We start from the raw sequence: 22,693 nt of genomic DNA, 5'->3' as shown, positions 1-22,693 counted from the left end.
GAGAGCTATACCTTGTTGCGCTGTCTTTTAGCTCTCTGGGTTGCTGTTTATCTGAAAAACAGCTATTGCGTTCTTAGAGCTGAAATGTACCTCCATTATTTTGTCTCTAGGATGCTGGTGAAATTTCTTCTGGCGAGTGTCTAATGTTGTTTCTCATGCAAGACTGCAGTTTCAATTCCCTTGGAATCTCATCAGTTGCTGTGTATCTCGTCGACACGGGTAACGCTCAAATGTTTTAGCCCTATTTATATCGCTTGGCAGATCCAAAATGCGCCCCTGTTTTGCTATTCGTCCAGACCTTCGGACCAATGAGGTTAGAGCACTGCAAAGCTCGATCCGCCGAGCTCGGTTGTTGTAGTGATTACACCAATTGATAGACTCGCCCAGAAACCTAGACGAGTCCCATATCATCTCATTGAACCTCTACAAGACAGAATTGAGGAGTTCGTCAAAAGCGAAATCATGGAAAAAGTCCCAGACCATGAAGCAATCACCTGGTGCTCACCAATCGTAGTGCAGCCAAAACCAAAAAACCCTAAGGACATCAGACAGTATTTGACACTAACGCTTGCGCGATTGCCCAGGGCAAGTAAAATGATTCAATGGGCAAGTAAAATTACGGTAAAAGTTGCCCGATCGCGCAAGCAGATGTTTTGCTTCTGTCCACAGTGTGTCCAGCAGGAAATAAAGCAAATTCAAAACTCTTTGCTGTCAATTTATTTATTCTGTTAATATGGGTACCTACCTTGGGATATTTTCATACCTGTTAGCCGTAGATTGAAAAAAGATACATATTAGTTTGAACAAGATACAACGAAACGAAAACCGCACGAAACACCATGCACAAAATTGTGGCCATGTTTTTTTAACCCGCAAAGAATGTTGCCAAATTTACTGTACCCAGGCTCCAAGCGGCCAAATTTACGCTTCGTATTTTCCCAGGATTTTCACAGCGATCAAGTTGTTGAAATAAGTCTATTTCAGTTTGGGTTTTCAAGGAAAAAGCGAAAGAACGATGAAAGGGAAGAAGAGAGGGAAAAAGAAAGAGAAGTTGACGAAATTGAAGAGGTTAGAGATGCTGAGGAAAAAAACCCAGAGGAAATCTCTACCGAGAAACCCGAAAGTAAGTACGAAGGCAAGCGAGTGAGGAAGTACCAAACCATATGGGAGACGGACTTTCCGTGGCTGGGTTTTGAGGCTGACAAAAACAAAATGTCCTGCAAAGTTCGTTTGTTTGTAACGAGTTACCTAGCCATGGGGGTTGTCTTGACGCTTAGCTTAAGGTCGGAGATGGACAATAAACGGCGAGGGAAGCGAGCTGGCGATTTTTTGGGCAACCAAAAAATACGCTAGGCAACAAAAAGTAGAGACCTGGTTGCCCAAAGGGCAATTTAGCAGGAAAGTTAGTGTCGAATACTGATCAGAGTCAGCCTTGATCTTCGCCTCCTAAACAAATCAACGCTCTGCACATGGAATGTCCAAGCTCCAGTGACAGAAGATTTTGTCACTGAGTTTAGAGACTGTAAGGCCTTCAGCAAACTCGACCTTAACCACGGTTACCACCAATTCTGCCTTGACCCTGAGTCACGCAAGACTACAACCTTTTCCACTCCATAGGGAAATTACCAGTACAAGTGCCTAGCCTTCAGAGGAGTCAACAGTCAAGACCTCTTTGATGCAGAAATTGCAAAAATCATCTCCGGAATCCCAAAAGTTCTCAACAACCGTGATGACATTATGGTCCACAGAAGTGACTGGGATGAGCACAACAAGAATCTTGCACAACTGCTACAGAGATTGGAGGACCACAACCTGACCTTGCGACACGAGAAATGTGAATTCGGCAAAGCGTGAATCAACTTCCATGGGCACTTGTTTACCACAGAACGCCTCAAACCAAGCCCAACCAAGATTCAAGCGGTCCAGAATTGTGCTCCACCGAAGTCCAAAGAAGAGCTAGTATCTTTCCTCCAAATGGTAGCCTACTTATCCAGATACATATTGTTACGAAAAATTGTTGCGTGACCGTATGCTAATTTAGTCTAGAATATTCTCGCATATTTAATTAGTTTTGCATCATAGTGACTAAGCAGTTTCTGAAGCCGTTTACGTATGATCCTGTAAATAGATTTACATTGTAATGTTACTTTATTTAGTTGCGCCGGAAAGTTCTAGAATCTTACGCTCATTAGTATATAAGCAAATCGGTTTAGCTTTTAGAGAGGCTGTTGTTTATGAGAAGAGAGTACATGTTTATTGAAGTGTGACGGAGGTCGCGTGTATATTTGGCAGAGGCCGTGTTTAATCAAGTGTGACAGAGGTCGAACTGGAATTTACAAGCCTAGCGTGTGCTTGTTGTAAAGTTACGTGTGGAATTTACTACGCTCATTTGGAATAAATAACCTTGTTGTTGTTCCGACAACCCTGCGTTCTGTTTAGACTACGAACTATTCGCCACTCACAAAACGAACTCGTAACATTGGGGGCCTGTCGCTGGAGAGTGGAATTCAAGGAACTGTTTGTTGTCTACCGATAACCAGGAAAGGATCACAACTTGGAAGGAAGTAACTGTGCTGTGGAAACAAGTGGTAGCAAGTGAAAGAGCCTTGGAATTTTAACGCTGTGAAATGGAGAAACTTGTGCAACTTGGTAAGGAGTTTGGACTGGAAGGTGAAAAGCTACTCGAATTTGTGCGTGAACAACAGAAGTTGGAAGAAGAGAAAGAAGAAAAACAAAGACGTGAGGAAGAAGAGAGAGCAGAAAAACAAAGACGTGAGGAAGAAGAGAGAGCAGAAAGGCAGAAACGCGAGGAAGAAGAGAGGGAAGAAAGACGCAGACGCCAGGATGAAGAAAGGGAAGCGAGACGTCAGGAAAGAGAAATTAGGAAATTACAACATGAAGCTGACCTCATGAGACAGAAGGAGGTTGCTGAGGCTGCCAAGAGAGAACATGAGTTAGAACTTGCTAGGTTAGCAGCAACGAATGGTGATGGTCGCACCGCCGAGAGAGATGATAGAGCTAAAGCGCCGAAACTTCCAGCGTTCGTGGATGGTAAAGATGATTTGGATGCATATTTGCAGAGGTTCGAGAGATTTGCAGATACAGCCAAGTGGCATAGAACTGGATGGGCATCAAAGCTCAGTGCTCTGTTGTCTGGACGGGCACTCGAAGTGTACTCACACCTATCTGAAGAAGCAGCTAGAGATTACGGTAAAGTCGAGATCGCGTTGATGAAGAGATATGATCTCACAGAAGACAGCTATCGTCGTAAATTCAGAGCGTCTAAGCCGGAAGTTGACGAAAGTCCGGACCAGTTTATCGTGCGACTGGACAGGTACCTGTTACGGTGGCTAGAGCTTTCAGATACTGAGCGAACCTTTGACGGTCTAAAGGACTTGATAGTGAAAGAACAGTTTATTGACTCCTGCCCTAAGGATTTGGCCATTCACCTACGAGAAAGGGCACCTGAAACCCTAGCACAGATTACGAAGATCGCTGACCAGTACCTGGAGGCCCATGGTAAGCATTTGTTTAGCCCAGTGAGCAGAAAGCCGGTATTACCGCCTGAGAGGGAGGAAGCCAAGAACACACAGTCTAATTCAACAGCCCTCCAGTGCTTTAGGTGTAACGCTCGTGGTCATAGAGCCGCCAACTGCCCAACCATAGGAAAAAGGTGTTTTCTGTGTGGCAAGCAAGGACACGAAGCTAGAAACTGTCGATCAGGTGGACGGAGATCAGGAGGACAAAGTAAGGATGGTAACCCTGTGCAACGTGGTCAAGTGAGCGCCAGTTGCCTAGTTCAGCAGACTGAGAATAAACCCACAGCGGAAAAAGTTAAGTCCTGTATTAAAGATGAGAAGCTGCTGTTAGCCTGTGGTAAGAAGATTCCATTATTGAGTAGCGCCTGTGTTGAACCTTTGTCTGGAGTGAGAAGTAAAATGCCTGTAGTGAAAGGTAGAGTTGGAGAGAAGTCTGTTGATGTCCTGAGAGAAACTGGCTGTAGCGGAATAGTAGTAAAGAAGGATCTTGTGTCTGAGGATCAGCTCACTGGCGACTTTAATGTTATGCTGCTCATCGACAACACGGCAAGGAAAGTGCCCATGGCAAAGATTGACGTTGATACACCTTATCTCAAGGGCCAAGTGGAAGCGCAGTGACTTCCCAATGCTGTTTATGATTTAATTGTTGGTAATGTACCAGGCGCGAGAGCTGCTGACGACCCAGATCCGAGCTGGCAAGATCATGTGCAACAGGCGTGTGCTGTAACCACGAGAGGTCAAGCAAAAAAGGCCGGAGAACGTATTCCATTGAAGGTAACGACTACTAAAGAAAGACCTGTAGTTGATAAAGAAAAGCTCAAACAAATGCAAAATGATGACGAGAGCTTGCAGAAATATTGGGAGTGAAATGATGTAGTTGTGAGAGGCCAGGCTGAGATTTCATTTGAAGTGAAAGGTGGAGTTTTGCACCGCGTCTACAAACACCCTTACGTGAATAGTGGTAAACCCCTGAAGCAAGTTATGGTTCCTGTGCAGCTGAGACGTCGGATAATGGAACTAGCTCACGGATCGCTCATGGGAGGTCACATGGGAATAAAGAAGACGGCTGATAAGATTCAAAGCGCATTCTATTGGCCAGGTATTCAAGGGGACGTGACTCGTTACTGCAAGTCATGTGATTTATGCCAGAAGACGGTTAACAAGGGTTCTGTACCGAAGGTTCCCCTGGAGAAGATGCCATTAATTGACAAGCCGTTCAAGAGAGTAGCAATCGATCTGGTTGGGCCCGAGTGAAGACGGTCATAGATATATATTGACATTGGTCGACTTTGCAACCCGTTATCCTGAAGCTGTCCCGCTCAAAAACATTGATACGGAGACTGTGGCGGAAGCGTTGGTGGATATCTTTAGTCGTTTGGGAGTGCCTGAAGAGATCTCGAGTAAGGCACGCAATTTGTATCTGAGTGTATGAAGGAAGTGACACGGTTGTTGAGCATTAAACAGCTCACTACGACTCCTTATCACCCTATGTGTAATGGCCTGACGAAGAAGTTTAATGGAACCATGAAGAGTATGTTAAAGAGATTGTGCAGCGAGCAGCCAAGACAGTGGAATCGTTATATCAGCGCTTTACTGTTTGCATATCGTGAAGTTCCTCAGGAGTCTACTGGTTTTTCGCCGTTTGAGTTGCTGTATGGAAGAGCTGTCAGAGGGCCGATGTTTATTCTTTAAGAGCTCTGGACGAAAGAGTTGGAGGAACCTGAAGTAAAGAACAGCTACCAGTATGTGTTTGAGCTACGTGAGAAGCTGGAGGATACCCTCAAGCTTGCGCATACCGAACTTCAGAAAGCCCAGCACAAAGGCAAGCATTACTACGATCGTAAGGCTAAAGTCAGAAGGTTTGCACAAGGAGATAAAGTATTAATACTGCTACCAACCGACCATAACAAGCTTCTAATGCAGTGGAAAGGTCCATTTGAGGTCAGTGCAGTAGTGGGTCTCAACGATTATAAAGTGTGTGTCAAAGGAAAGGAGAGAGTTTACCATGCCAACCTACTAAAGAAGTATTTTGAACGAGAGGATTCTGTACCCGTTGGAGCAGTGGCTGTCGAAGTGAACGCTGACATTAGTAAGAGCGGACATGCTGAAAGTGAAGCAGAAGAAGTTGATCCTGTGGATGGTGTTGATTTTTTAGAAATTGGTGGATATGTTGCTAAAGAGTCAATCAAAGATGTGGCCACTGGAGACAACCTTACTGATGAGCAAAGAGCAGAGTTTATAGACCTTGCAACTCAGTTTCAAAGCTTGTTTACAGAAGCTCCAGGTACTACAAGTTTGGCTCAGCATCATATAAAACTTACATCCGATCAACCAGTCAGATCAAGACCTTACCCAGTACCGTATAGCCTGAGAGAATCGCTGAAGAAGGATATTACAGACATGATGAAGATGGGAGTTATAAGAGAGTCAAGTTCACCATATGCTTCACCTGTCGTGGTTGTTAAGAAAAAAGACAACACAAATAGGATATGCGTGGACTACCGGAAATTGAACAAATTAACTGTGTTTGACCCTGAACCTATGCCGACTGCCGAGCATTTGTTCCAGAAGTTGAATGGTGACAAGTATTTCACAAGAATTGATTTGAGTAAGGGCTACTGGCAAATTTCTATCCCTGAGGAAGACATACCAAAGACCGCTTTTGTGACGCCTGACGGATCATACGAATTCCTGAAGATGCCGTTTGGTATGATCAACTCCGCAGCGACCTTAAAGAGAGCCATGAAGAAGCTATTGCATGGAATGGATAACGTAGAGTTTTACTGGGATGATATTTTGGTTCACACCCGTACGTGGGAAGAACACATCAAGATACTACAAGAGTTGTTTACACGATTATTAGCAGCCGGAATGACCATAAGACCGACTAAATGTCTTTTTGGAGTTAACGCTGTTGACTTTCTCGGTCACCGTTTGGAGGGAGGTTTAATTGGTCTTCATCAAGACAACGTGGCAAAGATTAGAGATGCTCCAAGACCTACTACAAAGAAGCAGATAAGATCGTTCATGGGTTTAGCCGGATATTATCGAGATTTTATTCCCAACTTTGCAGCCTTAGCTGCCCCGCTGACAGACCTCACGCGCAAAGGTCAACTGAACAAAGTCGAATGGGGCGAGGCACAAGAGAAAGCCTATCAGAGTATTAAGGCCCTCCTCACAAAAGAACCAATCCTGCGGCTGCCAGATCCAGAGAAAACCTACTTTATGTGGACTGACACTTCCGACAGTGGTATTGGTGCTGTACTAATGCAGGAACATGATGGCAAGCTGTTCCCCGTTTGCTACGGTAGCAAGAAATTATCAAGTGCGGAGCGTAATTACTCAACCATTGAGAAAGAGTGTTTAGCCATTGTGTGGGGATTCAAAAGGTTTCACCTGTATTTATACGGAGTTCCCTTTGTACTACAAACTGATCACGAACCGCTGAAGTATATCAACAGTGCGAAGTTTGCTAATGGACGGCTCATGCGTTGGGCTATGTTTCTTCAGAGCTACAACTTTAGAGTTGAGGCTATTAAGGGATCCGAGAATGTAGGAGCAGATTATCTGAGCAGAGTAGAGGAATAACTTTAGAGAGATTGGACTACCTCCTCTCTTTGCACTGCTTAATTAATTTTTCGTTGTTAGTAGAAATTTAAGAAATTTCTTCTCAAGAGGGGGTTATGTTACGAAAAATTGTTGCGTGACCGTATGCTAATTTAGTCTAGAATATTCTCGCATATTTCATTAGTTTTGCATCATAGTGACTAAGCAGTTTCTGAAGCCGTTTACGTATGATCCTGTAAATAGATTTATATTGTAATGTTACTTTATTTAGTTGCGCCGGAAAGTTCTAGAATCTTACGCTCATTAGTATATAAGCAAATCGGTTTAGCTTTTAGAGAGGCTGTTGTTTATGAGAAGAGAGTAAGTGTTTATTGAAGTGTGACGGAGGTCGCGCGTATATTTGGCAGAGGCCGTGTTTAATCAAGTGTGACAGAGGTCGAACTGGAATTTACAAGCCTAGCGTGTGCTTGTTGTAAAGTTACGTGTGGAATTTACTACGCTCATTTGGAATAACCTTGTTGTTGTTCTGACAACCCTGCGTTCTGTTTAGACTACGAACTATTCGCCACTCACAAAACGAACTTGTAACACATATATAATTTCTCCAGCCGATGCAAACCCCTAAGAAAACTCACCAAAGCTAACGCCGCTTAATGCTCGATAGAACAAGAACGAGCCTTCAAGGATCTGAAAGCAGCAATCATGGAAGCACCAGTCCTAATTCCATGGGTTATTCCAGAAAAAATCCACACCTCCCAGACAGATGGGATTCTGGAAATTCTCACCGGAGGGGGGGTCAAGACTCTGGAAAACCAGGCGGGAGGGGGGGTTGAACTTAAGGAAGTCTACTGCAGGAGTCATTTCGACCGATAGTTCACGCGATTCGAACGTTTAGTTCGCTGACACTTCAGCGTTCTCAGACCCTGAAAATAATAGAAATATTTTGTTCACATATTTCTCACCTAAAATAAATAATAATTTAAGTTCCTTCGCAGGTCCTTTTATAGCAGAAAACGAGAACAACAAGATAGTAAAGAATGAGCCATCGCAACATTGTTGGAACCAAGAGTTTAAAGTGCCTGACACATTTCTACTCGTACCAGACCCAGCGGCCACCATTGTGTAATTTCACGTCCGCCATTGCATTCTTAGCGTGGATTCCACGGCGTCAGGCAGAAGAATTTTTTACTTGTGGAAGCAAGAATGCAGAGCTATTAGCTAAAGAAGATAATTCCAAAGAATTTTGGTCCAAACATTCCCTCTTTGTCGAAAATACTCGAAAGGAACTTGTAGCCATCTGTACCTCGAAAAAACTTTTAGAAACGTAAGTTATTGCGAAAGCAACAGAAGGAGAAAGTTCTTGGACGGGTACTTGCAACATATACAGTGGTAACCTCTCTGAAGTCCCATCGTCCGTAGCACAGTTCAACAAGCAGCCAGTGCGTTTTCTGTGTGCAGTTTTAAGATTCCATGGGTGTTGTCCATTGGGCACAAAGTATGAACTCGTTGGCTTTTACGCATTGTTGCTCCTTTCTTTTTTTAGTTCCATGCGATAGAGTTTTTGATATTAGCCGAAGCTTTAGAAATTAATAAAGAACATCTTCTAGACGTGATTGTGCGTATTTTGTATTAAAAATAAATTAAATTTAAGCCTAATATTTTTTTCCGGGAAATCCAGGTATGAGGGGGGGGTCTTTTGTTTTGGAAATCCAGATGGGAGGGAGGGTCTTCTATTTCAAGAAATCCAGGTGAGAGGGGGGGGGGGTTCAAAAACGACCCTATTGCGCGGGGGTGTGGATTTTTTCTGGAATAACCCCATATCATCCAGAACGTTCAACACTGGTCATCTGCGTTCGAAGCTCAGAAGGATTAGAAGGAGGACTGTTTCAGAAGACTGAAAAAGGATTCCAGCCAGTCCACTATGTGAGCCGCACCTTAACTGATACGGAGAAGAGGTATTCTCAAATCGAGAGAGAAGCACTTGCTGTAGAATTCACTACAACCAGGCTTCAACTGTACCTGTTGGGCGCACCAAAATTCCAGTTAGCAACAGACCACAAACCTTTGCTACCACTGTTCAACAACCCAACCACCAAACTGCCACCACGCATTTAGAGGTTAGCCCTGGAAATGCAGAACCTCGACTTCGAGATGATCCACATCCCCGGAAAAAGCAACATGACTGATTACATGTCCAGACACCCACTGCCAGAAACAGGGACAGACCGTCTTGAGCAATACGTTATTGCAGCTGTCCAATCACAGCATGCAGTTGTACTGGACAACGTCAAAGAAGAAACCGCAAAGGACAAAGTACTCGCAGAGCTTGCCACAGCTTTACAAGCAGGCAAGTGGACCAAGGCCGACCCAGACCGCAAGCAATACTTCGACCTGAGGGCAGAGCTGTACCTGGCAGAAGGATTGATTCTAAGAGTCGACAGAATCATTCCTCCCGAATCACTGAGAGATAAGATTATCCCGATAGCCCATAAGCAAGGACACTTAGGCATCAGCAAAACTAAAGAAATGCTATGCCGGAAGTACTGGTTCCCAACCATGAACTCTTGCATCGAAACCATTGTGAGCACTTGCTTTGACTGCCAAATAGCCACAAACACCCACTACACTGAGCCAGCCAAGATGACCAGTCTACCAGACAAACCATGGGACACCATCGAAATTGATTTCTGTGGTCCATTCCCAAATAGAGAGTATCCACTTGTCATCACTGACCAATACTCAAGATATCCGGAAGTGGAATTTATCAGTTCCACATCAATCAAGCCGGTGCGAAAGAAGATGAAGAAAATCTTCGCAACCCACAGAATCCCAAAGACAGTCCGATCTGACAATGGACCGCCATTAAACTCGGGAGACTTGAAGGAGTTTGCCGTAGAAAAGGGGTTACAGCACAAAAAAGTCACACCACGACACCCAAAAGCACAGGGACAAGTGGAATGTCGACAAAATTCGCTTTGAGCGAGTCCATCAGTTACCCACGAGACAAAGTAACAAGCCCAGACCGAAAATCGCTAGATTTAGCTTTTTTCAAGATAAAGAATTTGTCTGGTCCTTTATTAAAAATTTAAAGGGTTTCAACATCGAAATTGCTAATGACTATCCGAAAGAAATTAAAAACATTCACAAAACTCTATATCCGGTACTTAAAAAGGCCAAGCAAGAAAAGAACACTGCCTTCTTTAAAGTGGACAGGCTGATAATTAACGGGCAGATCTACAATAAGGAAACGAAACAAACAATCTCCCATTCTATGGTTCAATTATGTAAGTTCTTGGTGGGTGAGGACTAAAGCTCCGCTGCAGAGACGCTCCGAATAAGCTGTCAAATGTTTATTTTTGTGGTTTGTGTTCATCTTCTTAGTCTAAGTGCAAGAATACGTTTTGTTTGCATTTTTTGTTCAACTGTTTGGTTTAGAAACTGTTTTTGTGCTTTTCTTTCAGTCTACATGTATAGATTTTGCTTTTTGCTGAGGTTTAGATTGCACGTGAAGTTTTGTTTAATTATGCTTACAAATTACGGCAATTTTATCTCTAAGCTTGTTTTATAAGTTTAAGAAACAAAAATTATAATATTTTTAAAAAGAAATTGATCTTTCCACCTTCTCTGTTATTCAACTAAGTATAAATGTAAGTATATGTATATATATTTTGTTTTTCGCGTAGTGTAATCCTGTATCCTTTTAGCGTTTTAGTTCTGTTTGAGTAGTTATATGTATATATATTTTGCCTAATGAAATCTCGTTTCCTTTTAAATTGTTAGTTTTGTTTCCTTAGTAATTATTGTAATGCAAGTATTGTAGAATAGTGTAAATTGTCATATGTAACGTTTTGTAATCTGAACTACTGTAAATATTGTAAAGCAGTTTTGTTTTGTTACAATAAGCTACAGAGTTGTTGGCAAAACAAAAAATGATGGTCCGTAGACTAGCTAAATGCCCTAACCACAAAGCGAGTGGGGGCCTTTTTAACAAAATGAAAATTGGTAACAGTAATCTTAACCATTAGCTTTGGCATAGGATTAAAGTAAACTTTAACTTTTAAATCTTTAAAAAATTTAAAAAAAAAAGTGGAGAGAACATCTCAATACATAGTCCTCCATTCTACTACTTTGGCTACAAATTTAGTTTAGGGTTGTATCCAAATGGTTGCAACCCTGAAGAAGACAATCACCTCTCAAGCTTTCGAAAGCTTTTTCGTAAGTACAAGAAGCATAAAGCAGGTTATCCCTTCCAAAGAGTGTATCAATTTAAGGAGTATGAAGGTCTTTTTTTCATCTCTAAACAAATTTAGAGACTCGAGTGGTATGAGGACTAAATATTTCTCCTTTGCATGCTATGTATTCTAAATGTACTGTTTGTACAACACGTCGCAGGACGGGGTCATGTCTAAAAATGTCACAAGCATGTTAAAATGGAGTTGACAGACCTGCACGACTCCCACTGTGTGTTCGTTGTTTGGATAAAAGCCTTTTCAGTTTTGCTTTTACAAGCATGTCTAAGCAATTTTCCTTTTGTATAAGGGATTCTTCCCTTTTGATCAAAACGTGATGCGACCGCTCTGCTTAATGGTGTTTATCTTGATCGTGAGGGGGAATTCTCATATATACTCAATGGAGGGTTTCTTACTGATCATTCTGAGCCGTTAGGATTAGTTTTTGATATGCCATTGTGTATGCTAGCTCTGTGGCATTTGTTACAGTTTATCGGCTTAAATTAACTGCAAGATTTCAGGTAGCGCTAAATAAATTTTATCTATGAAGACGCAGGATCCGTGGATTTCTTTACTCGTGAGTTCATGCTTATGCTATTGTATATCGCTGCGGGAAGATTGCAACTGCCGCAGGATGTTTGTTTATCACAGATATGAGTTGCTAACAGATCCTCCTCTTTAATTTAGAAAGCTTATCATTGTAGTCTCTCACTTTTCGAGAGCTATAGCTTGTTGCGCTGTCTTTTAGCTCTCTGGGTTGTTTATCTGAAAAACAGCTATTGTGTTCTTAGAGCTGACATGTACCTCCATTATTTTGTGGCTTAGCTTGCATCCGCAGCAGATAGTTAAAGCTAAGACAGACAACTGTCTTGTGAGTCTCTAGGGTGCTTGTGAAATTTCTTCTGGCGAGTGTCTAATGTTGTTTCTCATGCAAGACCGCAGTTTCGATTCCCTGGCAATCTCATCAGTTGCTGTATATCTCGTCGACACGGGTAACGCTCAAATGTTTTAGCCGTATTTATAACGCTTAGCGGATCCAAAATGCGCCCCTGTTTTTCTATTCGTCCAGAGCTTCGGACCAATGAGGTTAGAGCACTGCAAAGCTCGATCTGCCGAGATCGGTTGTTGTAGTGATTACACCACTACAAAGACTTGCCATGAAACCTAGACGAGTCCCGTATCATCTCATTGAACCTCTACCAAACAGAATTGAGGAGTTCGTCAAAAACGACATCATGGAAAAAGTCCCAGACCATGAAGCAATCACCTGGTGCTCACCAATCGTAGTGCAGCCAAAACCAAAAAACCCTAAGGACATCAGAGTCAGCCTTTGTCTTCGCCTCCTAAAAAATTCAATGCTCCGCACACGGAATGTCCAAGCTCCAATCACAAGAGATTTTTGTCACTGAGTTCAGAGACTGTAAGGTCTTCAGCAAACTCGACCTTGACCACGGTTACCACCAATTCTGCCTTGACCCTGAGTCACGCAAGACTACGACCTTTTTCACTCCATAGGGAAATTACCGGTACAAGCGCCTAGCCTTCGGAGGGGTCAACAGTCAAGACCTCTTTGATGCAGAAATTGCAAAAATCATCTCCGGAATCCCAAAAGTTCTCAACAACCGTGATGACATCATGGTCGACGGAAGAGACTGGGACGAGCACAACAAGAATCTTGCACAACTGCTACAGAGATTGGAGAACCACAACCTGACCTTGCGACACGAGAAATGTGAATTCGGCAAAGCGTGAATCGACTTCCATGGGCACTTGTTCACTACAGAAGGCCTCAAACCAAGCCCAACCAAGATTCAAGCCGTCCAGAATTGTGCTCCACCGAAGTCCAAAGAAGAGCTAGTATCTTTCCTCCAAATGGTAGCCTACTTATCCAGATACATCAATAATTTCTCCAGCCAATGCGAACCACTAAGAAAACTCACCAAAGCTAACGCACAGTTTGAATGGTCGATAGAACAAGAACGAGCCTTCAAGGAACTCAAAGCAGCAATCACGGAAGCACCAGTCCTAATTCCATATCATCCAGAACATGCAACACTCCTCATCTGCGATGGAAGCCCAGAAGGATTAGGAGGAGGACTGTTCCAGAAGACTGAACAAGGATTTCAGCCAGTCCACTATGTGAGCCGCACCTTAACTGATACGGAGAAGAAGTATTCTCAAATCGAGAGAGAAGCACTTGCTGTAGAATTCACTACAACCAGGCTTCAAATGTACCTGTTGGGCGTACCAAAATTCCAGTTAGCAACAGACCACAATCCTTTGCTTCCACTGTTCAACAACCAAACAGCCAAACTGCCACAGCGCATTGAGAGGTTAACCCTAAAAATGCAGAACCTCAACCTCGACTTCCAGATGATCCACATCCCCGGAAAAAGCAACATGACTAATTACATGTCCAGACACCCACTGGACATGTAAACAGGGACAGACCGTCTTAAGCAATACGTTATTGCAGCTGTCCAATCACAGCATGCAGTTGTACTGGACAAAGTCAAAGAAGAAACCGCAAAGGACAAAGTACTCGCAGAGCTTGCCACAGCTTTACAAGCAGGCAAGTGGACCAAGGCCGACCCAGACCGCAAGCAATACTTCGACCTGAGGGCAGAGCTGTACCTGGCAGAAGGATTGATTCTAAGAGTCGACAGAATCATTCCTCCCGAATCACTGAGAGATAAGATTATCCCGATAGCCCATAAACAAGGACACTTAGGCATCAGCAAAACTAAAGAAATGCTATGCCGGAAGTACTGGTTCCCAACCATGAACTCTTGCATCGAAACCATTGTGAGCACTTGCTTTGACTGCCAAATAGCCACAAACACCCACTACACTGAGCCAGCCAAGATGACCAGTCTACCAGACAAACCATGGGACACCATCGAAATTGATTTCTGTGGTCCATTCCCAAATAGAGAGTATCCACTTGTCATCACTGACCAATACTCAAGATATCCGGAAGTGGAATTTATCAGTTCCACATCAATCAAGCCGGTGCGAAAGAAGATGAAGAAAATCTTCGCAACCCACAGAATCCCAAAGACAGTCCGATCTGACAATGGACCGCCATTAAACTCGGGAGACTTGAAGGAGTTTGCCGTAGAAAAGGGGTTACAGCACAAAAAAGTCACACCACGACACCCAAAAGCACAGGGACAAGTGGAATGTCGACAAAATTCGCTTTGAGCGAGTCCATCAGTTACCCACGAGACAAAGTAACAAGCCCAGACCGAAAATCGCTAGATTTAGCTTTTTCCAAGATAAAGAATTTGTCTGGTCCTTTATTAAAAATTTAAAGGGTTTCAACATCGAAATTGCTAATGACTATCCGAAAGAAATTGAAAACATTCACAAAACTCTATATCCGGTACTTAAAAAGGCCAAGCAAGAAAAGAACACTGCCTTCTTTAAAGTGGACAGGCTGATAATTAACGGGCAGATGTACAATTAGGAAACGAAACAAACAATCTCCCATTCTATGGTTCAATTATGTAAGTTCTTGGTGGGTGAGGACTAAAGCTCCGCTGCAGAGACGCTCCGAATAAGCTGTCAAATGTTGATTTTTGTGGTTTGTGTTCATCTTCTTAGTCTAAGTGCAAGAATACGTTTTGTTTGCATTTTTTGTTCAACTGTTTGGTTTAGAAACTGTTTTTGTGCTTTTCTTTCAGTCTACATGTATAGATTTTGCTTTTTGCTGAGGTTTAGATTGCACGTGAAGTTTTGTTTAATTATGCTTACAAATTACGGCAATTTTATCTCTAAGCTTGTTTTATAAGTTTAAGAAACAAAAATTATAATATTTTTAAAAAGAAATTGATCTTTCCACCTTCTCTGTTATTCAACTAAGTATAAATGTAAGTATATGTATATATATTTTGTTTTTCGCGTAGTGTAATCCTGTATCCTTTTAGCGTTTTAGTTCTGTTTGAGTAGTTATATGTATATATATTTTGCCTAATGAAATCTCGTTTCCTTTTAAATTGTTAGTTTTGTTTCCTTAGTAATTATTGTAATGCAAGTATTGTAGAATAGTGTAAATTGTCATATGTAACGTTTTGTAATCTGAACTACTGTAAATATTGTAAAGCAGTTTTGTTTTGTTACAATAAGCTACAGAGTTGTTGGCAAAACAAAAAATGATGGTCCGTAGACTAGCTAAATGCCCTAACCACAAAGCGAGTGGGGGCCTTTTTAACAAAATGAAAATTGGTAACAGTAATCTTAACCATTAGCTTTGGCATAGGATTAAAGTAAACTTTAACTTTTAAATCTTTAAAAAATTTAAAAAAAAAAGTGGAGAGAACATCTCAATACATAGTCCTCCATTCTACTACTTTGGCTACAAATTTAGTTTAGGGTTGTATCCAAATGGTTGCAACCCTGAAGAAGACAATCGCCTCTCAAGCTTTCGAAAGCTTTTTCGTAAGTACAAGAAGCATAAAGCAGGTTATCCCTTCCAAAGAGTGTATCAATTTAAGGAGTATGAAGGTCTTTTTTTCATCTCTAAACAAATTTAGAGACTCGAGTGGTATGAGGACTAAATATTTCTCCTTTGCATGCTATGTATTCTAAATGTACTGTTTGTACAACACGTCGCAGGACGGGGTCATGTCTAAAAATGTCACAAGCATGTTAAAATGGAGTTGACAGACCTGCACGACTCCACTGTGTGTTCGTTGTTTGGATAAAAGCCTTTTCAGTTTTGCTTTTACAAGCATGTCTAAGCAATTTTCCTTTTGTATAAGGGATTCTTCCCTTTTGATCAAAACGTGATGCGACCGCTCTGCTTAATGGTGTTTATCTTGATCGTGAGGGGGAATTCTCATATATACTCAATGGAGGGTTTCTTACTGATCATTCTGAGCCGTTAGGATTAGTTTTTGATATGCCATTGTGTATGCTAGCTCTGTGGCATTTGTTACAGTTTATCGGCTTAAATTAACTGCAAGATTTCAGGTAGCGCTAAATAAATTTTATCTATGAAGACGCAGGATCCGTGGATTTCTTTACTCGTGAGTTCATGCTTATGCTATTGTATATCGCTGCGGGAAGATTGCAACTGCCGCAGGATGTTTGTTTATCACAGATATGAGTTGCTAACAGATCCTCCTCTTTAATTTAGAAAGCTTATCATTGTAGTCTCTCACTTTTCGAGAGCTATAGCTTGTTGCGCTGTCTTTTAGCTCTCTGGGTTGTTTATCTGAAAAACAGCTATTGTGTTCTTAGAGCTGACATGTACCTCCATTATTTTGTGGCTTAGCTTGCATCCGCAGCAGATAGTTAAAGCTAAGACAGACAACTGTCTTGTGAGTCTCTAGGGTGCTTGTGAAATTTCTTCTGGCGAGTGTCTAATGTTGTTTCTCATGCAAGACCGCAGTTTCGATTCCCTGGCAATCTCATCAGTTGCTGTATATCTCGTCGACACGGGTAACGCTCAAATGTTTTAGCCGTATTTATAACGCTTAGCGGATCCAAAATGCGCCCCTGTTTTTCTATTCGTCCAGAGCTTCGGACCAATGAGGTTAGAGCACTGCAAAGCTCGATCTGCCGAGATCGGTTGTTGTAGTGATTACACCACTACAAAGACTTGCCATGAAACCTAGACGAGTCCCGTATCATCTCATTGAACCTCTACCAAACAGAATTGAGGAGTTCGTCAAAAACGACATCATGGAAAAAGTCCCAGACCATGAAGCAATCACCTGGTGCTCACCAATCGTAGTGCAGCCAAAACCAAAAAACCCTAAGGACATCAGAGTCAGCCTTTGTCTTCGCCTCCTAAAAAATTCAATGCTCCGCACACGGAATGTCCAAGCTCCAATCACAAGAGATTTTTGTCACTGAGTTCAGAGACTGTAAGGTCTTCAGCAAACTCGACCTTGACCACGGTTACCACCAATTCTGCCTTGACCCTGAGTCACGCAAGACTACGACCTTTTTCACTCCATAGGGAAATTACCGGTACAAGCGCCTAGCCTTCGGAGGGGTCAACAGTCAAGACCTCTTTGATGCAGAAATTGCAAAAATCATCTCCGGAATCCCAAAAGTTCTCAACAACCGTGATGACATCATGGTCGACGGAAGAGACTGGGACGAGCACAACAAGAATCTTGCACAACTGCTACAGAGATTGGAGAACCACAACCTGACCTTGCGACACGAGAAATGTGAATTCGGCAAAGCGTGAATCGACTTCCATGGGCACTTGTTCACTACAGAAGGCCTCAAACCAAGCCCAACCAAGATTCAAGCCGTCCAGAATTGTGCTCCACCGAAGTCCAAAGAAGAGCTAGTATCTTTCCTCCAAATGGTAGCCTACTTATCCAGATACATCAATAATTTCTCCAGCCAATGCGAACCACTAAGAAAACTCACCAAAGCTAACGCACAGTTTGAATGGTCGATAGAACAAGAACGAGCCTTCAAGGAACTCAAAGCAGCAATCACGGAAGCACCAGTCCTAATTCCATATCATCCAGAACATGCAACACTCCTCATCTGCGATGGAAGCCCAGAAGGATTAGGAGGAGGACTGTTCCAGAAGACTGAACAAGGATTTCAGCCAGTCCACTATGTGAGCCGCACCTTAACTGATACGGAGAAGAAGTATTCTCAAATCGAGAGAGAAGCACTTGCTGTAGAATTCACTACAACCAGGCTTCAAATGTACCTGTTGGGCGTACCAAAATTCCAGTTAGCAACAGACCACAATCCTTTGCTTCCACTGTTCAACAACCAAACAGCCAAACTGCCACAGCGCATTGAGAGGTTAACCCTAAAAATGCAGAACCTCAACCTCGACTTCCAGATGATCCACATCCCCGGAAAAAGCAACATGACTAATTACATGTCCAGACACCCACTGGACATGTAAACAGGGACAGACCGTCTTAAGCAATACGTTATTGCAGCTGTCCAATCACAGCATGCAGTTGTACTGGACAAAGTCAAAGAAGAAACCGCAAAGGACAAAGTACTCGCAGAGCTTGCCACAGCTTTACAAGCAGGCAAGTGGACCAAGGCCGACCCAGACCGCAAGCAATACTTCGACCTGAGGGCAGAGCTGTACCTGGCAGAAGGATTGATTCTAAGAGTCGACAGAATCATTCCTCCCGAATCACTGAGAGATAAGATTATCCCGATAGCCCATAAACAAGGACACTTAGGCATCAGCAAAACTAAAGAAATGCTATGCCGGAAGTACTGGTTCCCAACCATGAACTCTTGCATCGAAACCATTGTGAGCACTTGCTTTGACTGCCAAATAGCCACAAACACCCACTACACTGAGCCAGCCAAGATGACCAGTCTACCAGACAAACCATGGGACACCATCGAAATTGATTTCTGTGGTCCATTCCCAAATAGAGAGTATCCACTTGTCATCACTGACCAATACTCAAGATATCCGGAAGTGGAATTTATCAGTTCCACATCAATCAAGCCGGTGCGAAAGAAGATGAAGAAAATCTTCGCAACCCACAGAATCCCAAAGACAGTCCGATCTGACAATGGACCGCCATTAAACTCGGGAGACTTGAAGGAGTTTGCCGTAGAAAAGGGGTTACAGCACAAAAAAGTCACACCACGACACCCAAAAGCACAGGGACAAGTGGAATGTCGACAAAATTCGCTTTGAGCGAGTCCATCAGTTACCCACGAGACAAAGTAACAAGCCCAGACCGAAAATCGCTAGATTTAGCTTTTTCCAAGATAAAGAATTTGTCTGGTCCTTTATTAAAAATTTAAAGGGTTTCAACATCGAAATTGCTAATGACTATCCGAAAGAAATTGAAAACATTCACAAAACTCTATATCCGGTACTTAAAAAGGCCAAGCAAGAAAAGAACACTGCCTTCTTTAAAGTGGACAGGCTGATAATTAACGGGCAGATGTACAATTAGGAAACGAAACAAACAATCTCCCATTCTATGGTTCAATTATGTAAGTTCTTGGTGGGTGAGGACTAAAGCTCCGCTGCAGAGACGCTCCGAATAAGCTGTCAAATGTTGATTTTTGTGGTTTGTGTTCATCTTCTTAGTCTAAGTGCAAGAATACGTTTTGTTTGCATTTTTTGTTCAACTGTTTGGTTTAGAAACTGTTTTTGTGCTTTTCTTTCAGTCTACATGTATAGATTTTGCTTTTTGCTGAGGTTTAGATTGCACGTGAAGTTTTGTTTAATTATGCTTACAAATTACGGCAATTTTATCTCTAAGCTTGTTTTATAAGTTTAAGAAACAAAAATTATAATATTTTTAAAAAGAAATTGATCTTTCCACCTTCTCTGTTATTCAACTAAGTATAAATGTAAGTATATGTATATATATTTTGTTTTTCGCGTAGTGTAATCCTGTATCCTTTTAGCGTTTTAGTTCTGTTTGAGTAGTTATATGTATATGTATTTTGCGTAATGTAATCTCCTTTCCTTTTAGCTTGTTAGTTTTGTTTCCTTAGTAATTATTGTAATGCAAGTATTGTAGAATAGTGTAAATTGTCAATTGTAACGTTTTGTAATCTGAACTACTGTAAATATCGTAAAGCAGTTTTGTTTTGTTACAATAAGCTACAGAGTTGTTTACAAAACAAAAAATGATGTTCCGTAGACTTGCTGAATTCCCTAACCACAAAGCGAGTGGGGGCCTTTTTAACAAAATGAAAATTGGTAACAGAAATCTTAACAATTGGCTTTGGCATAGGATTAAAGTAAACTTTAACTTTAAAACCTTTAAAAACTTTAAAAAAAAAAGTAGAGAGAACATCTCAATACATAGTCCTCCATTCTACTACTTTGGCTACAAATTTAGTTTAGGGTTGTATCCAAATCGTTGCAACCCTGAAGAAGACACTCACCTCTCAAGCTTTCGAAAGCTTTTTCGTAAGTACAAGAAGCATAAAGCAGGTTATCCCCTCCAAAGAGTGTATCAATTTAAGGAGTATGAAGGTCTTCTCCTCATCTCTAAACAAATTTAGAGACTCAAGTGGTATGAGGACTAAATATTTCTCCTTTGCATGCTATGTATTCCAAATGTACTGTTTGTCCAGCACGTTGCAGGACGGGGTCATGTGTAAAAATGTCACAAGCCTGTTAAAATGGAGTTGACAGACCTGCACGACTCCCACTGTGTGTCCGTTGTTTTGATAAAAGCCTTTTAAGTTTTGCTTTTACAAGCATGTCTAAGCGATGTTTGTTTTGTATAGGGGATTCTTCCCTTTTGATCAAAACGTGATGCGACCGCCCTGCTTATTGGTGTTAATCTTGATCGTGAGGGGGAATTCCCATATATACTGAATGAAGGATTTCTTACTGATCATTCTGAGCCGTTAGGATTAGTTTTTGATATGCCATTGTGTATGCTAGCTCTGTGGCATTTGTTACAGTTTATCGGCTTAAATTAACTGCAAGATTTCAGGTAGCGCTAAATAAATTTTATCTGTGAAGACACAGGATCCGTGGATTTCTTTACTCGTGAGTTCATGCTTATGCTATTGTATATCGTTGCGGGAAGATTGCAACTGCCGCAGGATGTTTATCACGGATATGAGTGTCTAACAGATCCTCGTCTTTACAAAGCTTATCATTGTAGTCTCTTACTTTTCGACAGCTATAGCTTGTTGCGCTGTCTTTTAGTTCTCTGGGTTGATGTTTATCTGAAAAACAGCTATTGTGTTCTTAGAGCTGACATGTACCTCCATTATTTTGAGGCTTAGCTTACATCCGCAGCAGATAGTTAAAGCTAAGACAGACAACTGTCTTGTGAGTCTCTAGGGTGCTAGTGAAATTTCTTCTGGCGAGTGTCTAATGTTATTTCTCATGCAAGATTGAGTTTTGATTCCATTAGAATCTCATCAGTTGCTGTGTATCTCGTTGACACGGGTAACGCTCAAATGTTTTAGCCATATTTATATCGCTTAGTAGATCCAAAATGCGCCCCTGTTTTTCTATTCGTCCAGAGCTTCGGACCAATGAGGTTAGAGCACTGCAGAGCTCGATCCGCCGAGATCGGTTGTTGTAGTGATTACACCACTACAAAGACTTGCCATGAAACCTAGACGAGTCCCGTATCATCTCATTGAACCTCTACAAAACAGAATTGAGGAGTTCGTCAAAAACGACATCATGGAAAAAGTCCCAGACCATGAAGCAATCACCTAGTGCTCACCAATCGTAGTGCAGCCAAAACCAAAAAACCCTAAGGACATCAGAGTCACCCTTGATCTTCCCCTTCTAAACAAATTAATGCTCCGCACACTGAATGTCCAAGCTCCAATCACAAGAGATTTTGTCACTGAGTTCAGAGACTGTAAGGTCTTCAGCAAACTCGACCTTGACCACGGTTACCACCAATTCTGCCTTGACCCTGAGTCACGCAAGACTACGACCTTTTTCACTCCATAGGGAAATTACCGGTACAAGCGCCTAGCCTTCGGAGGGGTCAACAGTCAAGACCTCTTTGATGCAGAAATTGCAAAAATCATCTCCGGAATCCCAAAAGTTCTCAACAACCGTGATGACATCATGGTCGACGGAAGAGACTGGGACGAGCACAACAAGAATCTTGCACAACTGCTACAGAGATTGGAGAACCACAACCTGACCTTGCGACACGAGAAATGTGAATTCGGCAAAGCGTGAATCAACTTCCATGGGCACTTGTTCACCACAGAAGGCCGCAAACCAAGCCTAACCAAGATTCAAGCGGTCCAGAATTGTGCTCCATCGAAGTCCAAAGAAGAGCTAGATCTTTCCTCCAAATGGTAGCCTACTTATCCAGATACATCAATAATTTCTCCAGCCGATGTGAACCACTAAGAAAACTCACCAAAGCTAACGCACAGTTTGAATGGTCGATAGAACAAGAACGAGCCTTCAAGGATCTGAAAGCAGCAATCACGGAAGCACCAGTCCTAATTCCATATCATCTAGAACGTGCAACACTCCTCATCTGCGATGGAAGCCCAGAAGGATTAGGAGGAGGACTGTTCCAGAAGACTGAACAAGGATTTCAGCCAGTCCACTATGTGAGCCGCACCTTAACTGATACGGAGAAGAGGTATTCTCAAATCGAGAGAGAAGCACTTGCTGTAGAATTCACTACAACCAGGCTTCAAATGTACCTGTTGGGCGTACCAAAATTCCAGTTAGCAACAGACCACAAACCTTTGCTTCCACTGTTCAACAACCCAACCGCCAAACTGCCACCACGCATTGAGAGGTTAGCCCTAAAAATGCAGAACCTCGACTTCGAGATGATCCACATCCCCGGAAAAAGCAACATGACTGATTACATGTCCAGACACCCACTGCCAGAAACAGGGACAGACTGTCTTGAGCAATACGTT

General features: G+C 42.2%; 1 protein-coding gene across 1 annotated transcript; it reads left to right on the top strand.

The window, feature by feature from the left end:
- The first annotated feature begins 2,005 nt into the window (after positions 1 to 2,005).
- LOC146468540 (uncharacterized) lies at positions 2,006 to 4,157 on the top strand. The gene has a single exon (XM_085124189.1). It carries the CDS (start codon positions 2,628 to 2,630, stop codon positions 4,155 to 4,157), a length of 1,530 nt encoding a protein of 509 aa, XP_084980315.1. The 5' UTR covers positions 2,006 to 2,627.
- The last annotated feature ends 18,536 nt before the right edge of the window (positions 4,158 to 22,693 follow it).

The sequence above is a fragment of the Pavona decussata genome, unplaced genomic scaffold (assembly GCF_977016875.1).
Source record: "Pavona decussata unplaced genomic scaffold, jaPavDecu1.1 SCAFFOLD_130, whole genome shotgun sequence".
NCBI lineage: Eukaryota > Metazoa > Cnidaria > Anthozoa > Scleractinia > Agariciidae > Pavona > Pavona decussata.
This window is presented reverse-complemented; position numbering and strand designations above follow the sequence as displayed.